The 14,226-nt window shown below is 40.4% G+C and overlaps 1 protein-coding gene across 1 annotated transcript; it reads right to left on the bottom strand.

Annotated features, from left to right (window-relative positions):
- On the bottom strand, nucleotides 1–12,830 carry rgmd (RGM domain family, member D). The gene is made up of 5 exons (XM_086162415.1): nucleotides 12,730–12,830; nucleotides 8,592–8,632; nucleotides 6,717–6,865; nucleotides 3,446–3,957; nucleotides 1–1,656 (listed from the first exon to the last, which is right to left on the bottom strand). The coding sequence occupies exons 2-5, from the start codon at nucleotides 8,627–8,629 to the stop codon at nucleotides 967–969; spliced, it is 1,389 nt and encodes a 462-aa protein (XP_086018541.1). The 5' UTR covers nucleotides 8,630–8,632; nucleotides 12,730–12,830; the 3' UTR covers nucleotides 1–966.
- Between the last annotated feature and the right edge of the window lie 1,396 nt (nucleotides 12,831–14,226).

Below are 14,226 nucleotides of genomic sequence, written 5' to 3'. Positions count from 1 at the left end.
AAATCTTAAGTCAGATGTTTCCAACACTTTAATACAGAAAATTACAGATATGGTACAACATGTATTAGTTTACTTATCTAAAATGTATCTACATAACACAACAATGTAAAACATATTACAGTTAAAACATCTATACACTGGGAAATTTACACAATATAAAACACATATATACACTCTTTTAATATATTATTATATAAAGATTTGTGTTTAACTTTCAAACAGAAGCTAAACAGCTTGAGAGGAGCATGATTCACAGGAGATGAGAAGAATTGGATGTCACAATGAAAAATGATATAATGGATAGGTAGTTTTTACAATCAGTTGTTGGATCTTGTGTATTTATCATGCCAATTTCTGAAATTAAGGGTTAATTTAAGCAAAGAAATAACATTTAAATACACAAAACATGCTGTTCAAGCCTTTAAGTGCTATTGATAAAGATGGATTATACTGAATCCAGAAGCCACATTGCTCTGCTTGAAGCACAAACAACATGGCTTCATATGCATCTTCACACATTGTGGAGTGTTTGTAGCTTGTGCATGATTTTCCTGTGGAGTGAGAATTTATATATTTACAAAAGGTGTCTTTTTAGCTGCCTCCATTTCAGGAAACACAATAACATCTGACCCTTTCAAACTTTCCCAAACCAATTAATATTATGCGCATGAAAATGTTGTAATAGACCACACAAGTAAATGAATTATACCTCTTTGAATGTTATGACAAACGCATACATCTCCTAAATTTCCCATCATGTATGGAATCCTTCAAATGTAAAAAAAAAAAACAGGAGAAGAAAAACATTAACAAAAAATCCAATATGTTCACACTCAAGTCACTCATTCCTCATACTGCCGCCTCCACCTTATATTTTTTGTTACACACACACACGAACTACATATATGTATGTATGTATGTGTGTGTGTGTGTGTGTGTGTATGTGTGTGTTTGTATATGTATATCTTACAAAAGCAGCAGAGTGAGGAGCAGAAGTGAGAACAAAGAGTGGCTGTTGATCGTCGTTGCCAGCGTCTGTGACATCCCTCGGTTGTAAAGACGAGGAGTCCTTGGTGAGTTCTGCTTCAGTTTACTGGGTGGCAGTGCCTTTAAATCCTCCAGAGCGCCATAGGCCGCCATGGAGAACTCAGGGTCTCCTGTGGTCAGCAAGTCAAACACGCAGGACTGAAAGTACACATCCTCCACCTGTAGAGTCTCTCTACACTTGGCCGTAGCTCGCTCCACGGTATAAATTTGGTGAGGAGGACGAAGGGGGCCCAACTCTGTATTGGTGCGGTGCTGCTGGCTCAGACGGCCAAGAGTGTGCTCTTTGATTAACTCGTTACGTGGACATCCGTGCAAGCAAAGCTGGAGGCCGCCATTGTCCTCCGAAAAGTCTAGAGTATCTTCTGGCATGCGGATGGCAAAGGTCAAGTAGCTGCCCACTCGCCGGACAATGATAGATGTGCCAATGTAACGGGCTTGTATTATCACCTGCCGCCCCACGCCAGAGACGCCTCGCTCCATAATGGTGAGACTGCTGCTTTCTCCACCACTGCGAGTCCCATCCTGAAAGGCCAGAGGCAAATCTTCTGTGGTGGCCTGGTATACTTTCTGGTCGGTGCAGCCATGATAAGACTTGAAGATCACTGTGATCTGAAATAAAGGGAATTACAGGAATAATTAATGAAAATCAGATGCTATAATTGCAATTTTTACTTAGTTACACTGACAATTTTTCATGAAGGAAATAACAGTAAATCCCCAATAATTATTTATGTGTTTTGGTAAAGGCTTGTCAGTGCAAATATATCCAAGAATTCCAGACAACGCAAACGACAATTCCAGACAACCAGAAGGTGGCAGCAGCGAACCAACCATGTAAGAAAATTGAAATCAATGAAGATCATTTTTGTGAGCGTTTTTGCTCTTTGTTTATTGTCATACCAGCTAACCTTTAGTGTGATTAGTGTTCCGCTGAACTACAAGCATGACATTCGCTGAATAGAGAAATTACTAAATAACTTACAAAGTAAAACCATGCATAGGTCACCCCCGTGGCTCCGTTATTACTTGTCTTAAGAAGCAATGACAAGGGATCCACTAATATCACCTTGACTCCATCAATTTTTAAGAGCCTATGATCTTCAAAACATTCTTCCTGCCTGCACCTGCTCAATAACTGACTGTCATTTGTATTCCAGCTGAGCTTTGAAAAACTTGGGTCTAACCATTATTTCTTCAAAGAACCTGACAACACGGTTGCTGTGGTTTAGTTTACACTTAAGAGGATACTGTATTTGATTGATGATTTCCTGTCTTATGTCTAGCAGTTGGAAACAACCCCAAAGGCATGATAGAGGTATGCGGGTGCTGGCACAGATCTCCCCCCACAACAGGTTAGCATCTGGCAAAACAAAATAAATATTTTGGACAGAGCAGAGACTCCTAAGTGTATAATACAATATCACAAATTTCTTTGCCTCCACAACAGAGGTTACTTATGCACATTAGTTAATTTTTCTGCAGGCAAAACTGTGCAAAAAATACCAGGCCACTTTTCTGAAAGGAACCTAATGAAGAGGCAGGGCATGGGCCAAGGAGGAACGAATTTAAGGCACATCTGCTACAAGAGAATTCTTTGTTTTCTTTTACTTTGGCATTTAGTTGAGTCAAGTTCTGTTTTGCTTTTTTATGCTTTGTTTTCAATTGCTGTTTAATCGGAGACATTATGAGCAATGGATATAAATGTTCCCTTTCAGAACAAAACTCTTATCGCAAAAGTGGTTTAAACGTTCAATTTAACTGGCTGGTGCATTTTAAGCTTGGTATACCAATGTCATAATTACTCTTATGATGAGATACAGGCTTCAACAATTAAAAATATTAGCTCAAGAAAGACCTGGTGATATTAATAAAGAAAATAAGAATGCATTCCTTTTCCATTTTTCTTTTATTTTTCCACATCATTCTATATTTATACAAAATGCACCCAGTTAATTATTTGACCAGAGGGGCAAAAAAACATTCCAGATTGTGGTAGTGGAGGAAAATGTTTGAGTGAGCGTTAATCACTACCATATGACCACCCATGTGTTAAAGGTAGAGCGCTCAAGCATGTCTGTGATTCAACACCACTGAAAGACTCCCTCCTCTTTTCCTCTCATAGATCTGAAGGAGCTCCAAGACAAGAGGAATGCTGGAGGCTCGAGAGGCACCATGGAATGACTATTAACTTCACATGTTTGATACTTTATGACAATACCTGAACATGTGAGACAGTTTTACTCATGCAGTCTGTTCTTTTCAAACTTACTAAAAATCTATGATTTGGGATATAGGTGAATGAAGGGAGAAAAGCAGAACATGTATCATAATGTGCATGTGACAGATTTAATGTATTCACAGATAAGTTATCTGATACAGCTTCATGACCCATCCTTACCTTGCTGGTAGCTGTAGCACTAGAGCCAAGGACAACAGGGACATTGGTCACCTGCACGGACAGGAAGCTGTTATCTATCAAAGGCCACGCCCCTTCCACCTTGCATGTCTGAAACTCGTCTCGGAAAGTCCGTAGGTGAGGGTCTCCAAATAATCCGCAGTGGGCGTATTTTTTCTGCTGGCCAGCTGAACTGGAGGAAAGGACCCGATTCTCATAGTTGCACAACTCCGACACAACCGGCCTAGATGTGCTGGGGACCTTCGCAGACGATGTGGGCCCAACACTGGAGCAGTTGTGCTGAGAGAATAACTCCTTAATGCGAAAAACGGCTGAGTGATAGGCCAGGTCGCCTCTACAGCTTCTTGCTTGCCGCCGGGTGCACAGGGCATAGGCCCGCAGGGCAATGCAGTAGCCCACATCCTGAGTCACATCCTCCTGCAGACCACTGGATGGTGAGGTAGAAGCTACGTACTCTGCATTGCAGCGCTGTATTCGACACTGCTGACAGTGACCTGTGAAACAAACAAAAAACAACGACCATCATCAGCATCTTGCACAAATATGAAGTTGATCATGTCTACAAAGCCTGCTGGAAAGACCCAATGAAATCATCTTCTTGAGCAGGAATGGTGAAACTCATCCATCACAAATGTGTTAGCTGACCTCAGCCTTTGAGGCAGCAGGGTGAAAACTTTTCAACCATCAAGTAAAGCTCAATCAGGAGCGCCATTAAAACCCAAATATGTGAGCTCACGAGGCCATGATCCCACACTGTGCTAAAGAGTCAGTCAATACTTATTTCCCCCAATGAGCCCTCACAGAAATAGCATGCTGTCTCCACAGCAGGGGGAAACCAACCTGTGTTAGTTTGCCTGAGGGTGTTGAATGTGGTTTGGCTGTTGCTGAAGTAATTGAAGTCCATTAAGCTACTCTACATGGCACGGTAGGGCTTGTTGTATGGGGGCAGCTAACTTCAAGAGGATCACAAGAGGAGTATCACAAAGAGTCACGCTTATTCAGCAACTCGGGGTCCAAACTGGAGCCTGTTGGGGGTGGGGGCAGCAAAGCACAGCATGTGATATCTGGATGGTTTAGCCTGGGCTTATCATGAAGTCATGACTCACAAATGTAATAATTAAGGAAAGACAAATATTATATCAGTTTTTGCGGAGGATTAGTTGGCTTAAATTTTATGTTACTTGAGGTCAGACTGTCTCTAATGTTGAAAAAAATTGGTCTTGCAACAGTTTTACATAGAGGCTAAAAACTGTCTACAGACTGTCTGTTGCAAGAGAATAATCAACATTTTGTGAAAATGATCCATTTAATGTCTTCCTGTAATGAAAATTAATAAAAACACCAAACATGGCAATGTCCAATGTGTGCATCCAAACATTATGGTACTACTCTGAAAGGGCACTATATCATTAATGCATGTCACACATGAGCCATGATACAACTCAGGTAAGGGGCAAAAGGCCAGGCCAGAGGCCAGGCCAGAGGCCTCTCACATCCCTATTCTGAATTCCAACAAGCATCACCCGGCATGCTGCAGGGTCAACAGTCTGCTTTGATTGACACATTTTGACCATCAGTGCATGCATAAACATCAACAACTGTGCATCTCTCTGAAGGATCTTCATGCTCTGATACTTGAAAACAAAAAGTGTGAGGCTCATGAGGGAAACAGCCGGCGATTAAATTCAACTGACCACACAAACACCACTGCAATGAGTTCTGAACAAGTGAGTATGATTAGAGTCAAAGAAAAAAAATAAAAGTAAATGTATGAAGTTTCATGTCTGACAAAACCTGTTCAACTTGAAAAGAGAAGTGATTTTCTTTTCTTAAGGATCACTATAATATACAATGGTAATAATTTTGTTATACATTGCAAAGTTTTTTTGACATAGTTGTATTTTGCAACTCCAATATACATGTTTATAAACAAGAGAAAACCTACAGACTAAATGCAATGTATAAACTATGTTTATAAACCATGTTAAAGACAAATACAGGGGCTACAGATGTATTCAGCAAAATCACTTAGTTGGCAAGGTCATGATGATAATGTTTATGCAGTATTTTTTGCCAAATCTGTGACAATAAAACAACAATATAATATGAAGGTGTTAGTAATCTCACTAGGTGGAGAACTATACTTTTCATCTATTTACATGTAACCATGCCATTTTAAGGGATTATTGATGTTTTGTTTCAGACTACCTTGAGTCAATTTGAAATTGATTTCCTGATGACAAGAGGCTATCCTGTAACAACCTGCCCAGTGTGATGTCTCAACAAAGCTGACAGGCAAGATTTCATCCAGTGTAGACTTTACAGTGGAAGTCTAAAGCCATCTTTCCATTTTCCTATCATGACCATAAAGCCAAGAGGCACCTACAGGACTTACCATCACATGTGAAACCAATAAACCTAGTAATGTAAATAAAAATGATTTAAATCCTCCAGGACTTTTTGATGGCTGACCGTGGTTTAGTTTCTCTTATGCTGCGACCAACACGTTCAGAGGCCAAAAAGTTGACCCCATGCGTGTTAGCTGACTGAGTTAATGAATTAGGCATGAATAGGGAAGAATACCGTGGCCAGCATACCTTTAGCTTCGACGGCGACTCTAATGCCCGAAACTGGGTGTAAATGTTTGCTTAAAAACATAAGTGGTTAAAAGTACCAAAGCGAATTTTCGACGAGCGCTATGTTCTCGTTGAGAAAACTGTAGTTTTCGGTCGGTCGGACTGCGGCTGCTGGACGGCAGTTGCGAGTCAACAATGCTAACCGAGAGTTCTACCGTAACTTCACACTTGTTGCTAAAACCTCGAACGGCGGCGACACTTTGTGTTTGGTTAACGAGATGCATGGAGGGGAGGAATAAAGAATACCACGTTTATAGTCGCGGTTTACTGTGTGGAAATTGGTGAATTTGTTGGGAGAGACGTAGATCGTGAGAGTCAACTCGTGCTGCTCGGCTAGCGGTCCACTAAGCTGAAGCCTCAGCAGCAATAGGACATTACTTCGTCCGCGGAGTGAGTAACCAAACGCGGTTTTCTCTTCGTAAAACACCCAGAACTCGAGCAACTAACAGCAAGGAGCGTTTTAAATCGTTCGACGGTTTGAGTTTAACCGCGCGTTGCCAGTGAGAAGGAAAAAAAGTTAACTTTTTCCATCTCCACCTCCATTCCAGCGGAAGCGGGACGCAGCTCCGCACGCCGGACTCGAGCGGAGGAACGCGGATCGAGAGGCGCTGACTTACCTGGTCGAAACAGCAGCGAGAGGAAAACCATCGTCAGCGTTACACAGTCCCAAAGCTGCCGCTTAGCCGAGATCTGAGGTCCGCTTCTACCCATACCAATCCATTCAGTTAGAATGGAGTTCCTCGACTGCTTCTCATCGACGCTGTGGCTGCGGGAAATCGAACAAAAATTCGTCTTCTTTTCCAAGCGCTGTCATTCAAAAGGGGCCCCTGTCTTCGGGGCGGCTCTACGGGGGAGGGGTCTAACGTGTCGACGGGGCCCAGAGGTGATCGCTGGCCAATGAAAGACTAATTATTCACTAACCGCTTGATATTTACATGCACAGGCAATTACTGAGGAAGAGGAGAGCGGAAAAGTTGCCCCCCGAAGTCAGGGGGACGGCGTGAGGCAAAACTACAATTGTCCCGATTATAATTGAAAAATCACATGGTGTCACGTTATAATGGTTATACGATTGCCTGCCATCTACGGGATAAATGTTCTGAGGTTGGAATCTGGGGCTTTATGGTGGCCCCGAAAAAAACAAAACAAAAACACTTTGGTGAGGAGTTCTTGCGGCGGATTTTGCACTACAAAGCCCGCAAGACATCTGTCCTCCCCCTCCTCCTCCTCCTCCTCCTCCTTCTCCCTGAGACAAATGTTAGTGCGTTTTCAGCATTGAGCAGGTTTCTGTCACCCCAGAAGGTGCGAAAACAACATCGTGTGATTGGCAGTTGTAAGTGCAAGGTGACAGTTATATGTGTCAGTGTTTGTGTTTGCAAGGTGACACTTTAGTTTTGAACTGGTGTATTTAGATAAGATTCCAATTTGAATTGCTTTTATTGGTAAACAGAGATATTGAGTGTTGCCAGGACCTATTACACATGATTTACTTTGTTGCGCTGAATACAAGCAAACACTCACAAACATATATACTGTTTGTGTTTGAGTGTGTGTTTGTGTGTTTAACCAATGACAAAACATTGTCATTGGTTATTATTGTCATTCTAAAGTCACATTTAATGCTCAGATCCGATGATTTTCTCTCACCAAATGTGTGCGCCATTAGTTTTTCCATTACATTTTCAGTTAGCAACTCATGTGTTACTCTTTTCCTTTTGTGGCCAACTTTCCATCTCTCACTTCTTCAGTGACACTTCGTCTTTCATTTGCACAGCTGCTGTGAGGACGGCCCATCTGCAAGGCACAGAGACTTGCAAGCTTTCAGCCCTTGCCTGAAACACTCAGTGGTTTTTCTGTGCTGCCAAGAAATTATAGGTTAAAATATTGGTATTAAGAACACTAATGGGCAAAGTTCACATTTCTTGGATTTGATGAAAAGTGTAAGCTTTGTTTTGGTGCTGCTGGAACATTAGGGTTGCAGTTCTCCCCTGCACCCTCCTGACTTTATGAGAGAGAAGTGAACCCAGACAGTCACTGGATCACTGGTTTTTCTATACACATGCTGGCTCCTCCGGCCGCACAATTGTGTGATTCAGGTGGCCTGTCAGTCTTGTGAAAGGTCTTCACAAGCCCATGTTGATGTGGGACTGATATATATAGTGGAGTGGGAAACGAAGACAGCTCAACCCAAGTGGAACGTTTGGATTGTTCGGAGCTGCCAGAGGGGCCTCTGTCACACAGGATCCAGTGTGCCAAGTATATTCCCCAAGAGCTCTACCTTACTGTGTTTGTTCAGCTAATTTTGGAGGCTTGGCCAGTTGATCTGCTTTATGGCATTACTTTATAGTTATATTTTAAATCTGTCTTAAAATGGTTAAATTTGCACTCCCCTTGATGACAGTGGCATGGACTAGTGATGTAGTCACGGAGATAGATGTTGGTGTAAAATGTATTGGTCAAATTAAAGTGATATCCATCATGATGTGTCTCACCTGTTACACTTTTTGTCCCCACTGCAGTTTGACAGCATTTCCTGAGGGAGAAAAACACTCTGCTCACTTAACACAGTAACAGGTGAAGAGAAAAAGAAAGGTTTAGCAATAGTGATAACCGTGATTAGAAAGCAACAATCAAAGCACAGAGAAAAATCACAATAGCACTTAGTAAGCTGATAGCCGGGGTGAAATGAAGTTCTGCATAGCAAGAGTGATGAGCAGTGAAGCAAACAGTTAATTGATCCAGGTGGACAGTAAGAATGAATTCATTTCATGAAAGAAACCTTGAGACCACCTGTCAGTCCTGATAAGGAGAGAAAGACAGCTTTCTCACCTTGTTTCTTCACAGCCAGCCTGCATTTCGCAAAGTAACAAATCTGTATCACAGAAGTAGCTAAACGTCGTAGAAGTGAAAGACAGAGAGAGAGAGAGAGTAAAGAGGCCAGTGGATATGTTCATGTAAGGCTAAAACAAAGCTTGAAAATGTCTCCTTGGACAATGGACCACCTGTCCTAGCACAATAGAATTCAAACGTGTCTTATAGAGGAGGCTCTAAAGTAATGGTGCTTTAAAAGATGGAGTAAGTGACATAGAGTGTAGTGAGTGAAGCGAAAGAGAATGAGAACGAAAGAATGGGAGAGGGGGATGGGAGGAGGAATGGGGGGTGAGGGATTGGGTTTCCTCTGACTGTGTGTCTAGGCAGCTCCACATGTTCCTCATTAAGGTCCTCACACTGTGGGACCAGCTCCACACCAGGATGCTTGTTTTTGTTATTAGGCCCAGTGTGCTGTGGTTTGGTAGAAGCCTGAAAACAGGGCAAGGACCATCTCAGCCTGCTCCTCTGAAGCCCCCAATCAAAGTTATTGCACTGATCATACATTTGGGCTCTACAAAATACAATGTAGCTAAGCCAGTTAAATACATTCAGTCTGTTTGTTAATTTATTATAGAGCCTGACTGATGATATGTAATACAATTCTAATATATTAGTTGAGAAGAATGCTTAACGTTTCAGTTTCTGGGGGTGTTTTTATTATTGTTATTTATTTATTTTGTAGAATGTATATCAATTTTCAACCAGCACCATTTGTTGGACACAAGAGTTCTTCCAACACTGACATTTGGTTAAAAATGTGGAGTGTATAGTCAGTTTCAGGGTGTCCACTGCCAAGCATATGATTTCATGTGATTCATTTGATTTACTGTTTTGGTTTGCAATGATCGTGACGGTTTTGTATTACAGTGACACAGCTGCAACTGAACAAATAAAATATTTTGTGTTACAGGAGAATAAGGTAAATGTTGATACAATAGGAATTTGGTAATGAATATTTATGAACTGTCACAGTGACATTTTTAAACATACTTTATATTTGTTATATTCAAAGTGGTAGTGCCAGAGACATGACTGACCTACATCTCTCATCAATTTGTTTACAGTCATATATTTATGAATTCAATTATTTAATTCTTCCTAAAACGTATTTAGTTTAGACCTCATCTGTGGCTTATAACTGTGACCAAAGCCTTGCTGTATTGTATGTTCGCACTTTTGATGTTTCTTTTAATATTGGAATTCAACATTAAACCGATTTATATTTCCAATTTATTAATTAGCATTTAAATATGATTGATACACAAGGTCAACTAGTTCTCTAAATTCCAGTTTATATCCTCCAAATAAACCAACCAAATAAGCTGTTCTCTCTGGTATTGTATTGGTATTCATAAACACTTTTGGTGTTCAAACTTTTATGCTTTGAAAATTAAATTATGGAAATAAAAAGGAAGTGTTGCAGAAAATAATTGTTTTCACACTTTTGAATTTTGTTTAATTTCAAGCCCATCTACACGTGTCAGCTGAGATGGGTATCATGTTATGTTTAAAGGCTGACATCATAGATAAGAATCAGAAGCAGCACATGTTCTCAGTAGCCTCTACTATGAGAGACACACTTATTGAATTTTAAACAGGAACCATTGCAAATTGACTGTTTTTTTTCCTATGGCCCCCTGTCTGAAATGAAATGTTCTATAACACCACTGAGATAGAGTGAGCGAGATCTAGAAAGTGTGTGTGTTGTGCATGTTTGTGTGTGTGTCTGTGTGTGTGTGTGTGTGGCTCAGGCCTCTTGCTGTTAGAGGGGATCTGTTATCTCAGCAGAGATAAGGGAAGCTATGGTGTGAGTGTATATGGGGAAGCGGTGATAGTATCTCTACTCAAGGATACCACTTACAGCACTCTGATTGATATCTGACAGCACACACAGGAGGGAGGGAGGCCTGTTTTGCAGGTAAATGTTAAAAGTTATTCAAGCAAGCGTTCATTTGCTCATTTAGTTTTTCATATCCATAAATCCTATTTAGCTTGATTCTTCATATGTTTCAATATCAAGCGATTTATTCTTTTTTTTTAATTTCAGCTGATTTGTTAATGCGTTTTTTACCGTATAGAAGACGGTTGTTTTCTTTTGTTCATTCTTTTTTCTCACATAACAAATGTTGACACAGCTACAATCCCTTTGCTCATGAGTAGACAGTCAACTGACAGGTAACCCTAGCTCTGGGGTCGTGGGGTCACTGACCTGATGAGGGATGATGGGTAAAATAAATGGAGTCCAGTACACACAGGGGTCTGTGATGTCTTCAACCAAAAAGAGAGAGTTCAGGGTCATTTGACCTCTGACCTCGGGGCCACTTTTGTGTTTGAGTGTGTGTTTTGATTTTTAACCTCACCGCAATCTTGAATGCTCATATATTGGTCAAACTGACTATTTCCTGGCTTATTTATCACAAAAAGTTTAATGCATGGTGTCAGTAAGAACCCATTGTACTTACAGCAAACATTGCTCTGTTTAGGAGAGTCAAAGTCCTTAATGGCCTATGAGGAGTCTCTAAGCTCCCATACCTGAAGTAAGAAGTTATGTATAAGTAATGATACCCTCTGGACTTAAGAGCTTATCAGTCTTTAAGAATTTCAAAATTCACATAATTTTTCCACATTTCCTTGGTGAATTAAAACCAATCAACAAATATAAAGTTTGATAAGTCCATATAGAATGTGTTGTTCTGTTTTTTTCTCTGAATTCTTTGAATTGTTTACCTTGAAAACAAATCTATGTCAGATCACTTATGACTCGATTGTACTTCTGAGCTGCAGAAGGAAATGCTCAGTGCAACTCATAATCACATACCAAAGGAATATTCCTGTTTTCAAGTTGTTAGACACATTACCGATTAAATAATATGCCTTCAAGATCACCTCTGCACAATGTGCAGCTGTCAAATTTATTAGAAGAAAAAAGTTCGATTGTCATATTAAAACAGCTAAAATACAACTTATTATTCAAAAATTACATCAACTTTCAAGTAGTTTTTATGTCTACAGTTGAATTGCCAAACTGATATCCTCAATCAGCCTCTGTATTGATTGAATATCTATCTGGAATCCAAATATCTCAAAGTTGCCACTGGAGCCAAAATTCTGACCAATTTCTACTTAACACAAAGACCCCTCCAGAAGTATTTGTGATAAATTAAGTCCTTCACTTAATCTGCAGTGATTGAATACTGCCTCGCACACTAAGAAATCTGCCTTGAACTTGATCACAGATAGATGAATTAACAATGAGAGGATTTTAATGTTCTTTTATCTTAATTGTTTGCCAAAAGAATGATCTGAAATGTAATGTAATGCAGTGGGGGGTAAATGAAAGCATGTGAAAAGTGTGAGCATGGCAAGGTTCTGCTGTGCGATACCTGGTTGATGGGCAGAGGTAAGAGTACAATATTGCGAGCTTGATATAACCGTTTCCCTCCTTTTACTATGACTCTTACACTTGTACTTACTTTAACAAAACTGTCAAACAGTCTGATATAAAAAACAGCTCTTCTTTGTTTTACTTTTTGATTTACACCAGCAACGGGCTAGAGTGTTAAAAAAATCATTATGATTCACTTGCTTCCTTTCCCCAAGATAAGGATATTTGTCAGATCTACAATTGGAACACAACATTCCTCACTGGTTTACAACTGTTTTTTTTGTTGTTGTTTTTTGCCTCTTCATTCACCTCTTGAGGGACACTTCAATGCAGGTATATTATCAATCAAGACAGAGGAGAAAAAAAACACTTACCTTGGATCAATAGTATTTCTGTCTATGCCGTGTAGTGACTTAGAGGAGTGCTCTAACAGAATGGACAGATGCAGTTAACCCTCGTTACTCTACAACTTCAGCTGGCCAACTAAGTACATGGGCAGCCACATGAACAGATAGCCATTGGAATCAAGGCACATGACAACAGCTGTCCGTTTCAAGAATCGGCACTTTGATTAGAGTAGGATGGTAAGTGAGCGTTGCGGCCTAATTCCGACATATCTGGGTAGGGCACTTCTGTGAATAGAGAAAAGAGACATAGAATGGAAAAAAGATTAATGTGCAATCCCATATTCAGAAAACATGCATGCTCTCAAACACACCCACGCTGCATTTATACTTTGTGTATTTATAGAAATTCATAGGCTTAAAACCATGTGTCACATTTGGAAAGCTTCCTATATTCTCTAAAACTCCATCGGACAAACAAAAGAGCGCAGTGGATCATTGGGCCCAGTGTAAACTGAGTACATGTGCATCATGAATGAGACTTCTGTCTGTCATCACGGTACTCATCCACTTCTGGCCCAGACCCATCCCTATCGATATCTCTCCTTTTATGGAATTTCTGCATGTATTTTAGCTTTGGTTTTGTTGCTCAAACACTGAGACACCGGTGTTTACGCAAAGCAAGAGTGGAAAACACAATATGGGCCCACAGCTTTATCGACATGAAACTCTTTAATGTGGTTGTCACTTTTAAGTCATGATATGCACAGAATTCAAAAACAAGAGAGATCATGCCCCGTAATCTGTGTTTGGTTGTCAGTTCGCTGATGCATAAAGGGTTTAGAGACGTGAATGTGAGACTTGCTATACTGACTCAGAGCGCTCTCCCCTTGATATAAGCCTACGTTCCTGTGATTTATAGACGTGAATTAGGCAGCCACGGGGCCTCAGACTGAGACAGAGAGAGAGAGCGAGTGAATAACAGTACTTAATTCAAGTCTGACAAATATTGTGCAGGAAATCCATACAGACTGCTCCATCAAATCTTTCAGACCCCCTGGTTCCCCCACAGTTGTAAACTGCAACTTGTAAACTCACAAATTCCACATTAACAACTGAAAAAAAAAACAGTCAGCTCAAGTTTTCTTTATTAATGCAATTCATGTTAGTATTTCTACCCAGAGAAATGAGAAAATGCATCCTTGCCACCTCCCTGGGAAACACACCCTGGAACTAATGTACACATGCAATAAAAGTGATTCTTAATCCAGAATGCATTTTTTTTTAAGAGTTGTGAAATTACAAAATACCTAATTTGTTGCATATGATTCATCCGGCATTGTTCTTTTCACCCTCTAAGAGTCTGTTTGGTCCAATCTTTTTAGGCGAGCAGCTGTTCACTTCGACAGCTGCATCAGCCATTCACTGCAGCCAAGAGGCAATTAAAAAATCAAGCCAATGTTGTGTTTCAGTTGATCCATTGCTATTTCTACATATAATCCCCCATTCAAGGCCCCTATCATTTTT

This window comes from Fistularia commersonii, chromosome 16 (assembly GCF_037954325.1).
Source record: "Fistularia commersonii isolate RoL2024-O1a breed Wild chromosome 16, RoL_Fcom_v1.0, whole genome shotgun sequence".
Taxonomy (NCBI): Eukaryota; Metazoa; Chordata; class Actinopteri; order Syngnathiformes; family Fistulariidae; genus Fistularia; species Fistularia commersonii.
Note: the sequence above shows the minus strand (reverse complement) of the source record. Positions and strands in the feature narration are given on the sequence as shown.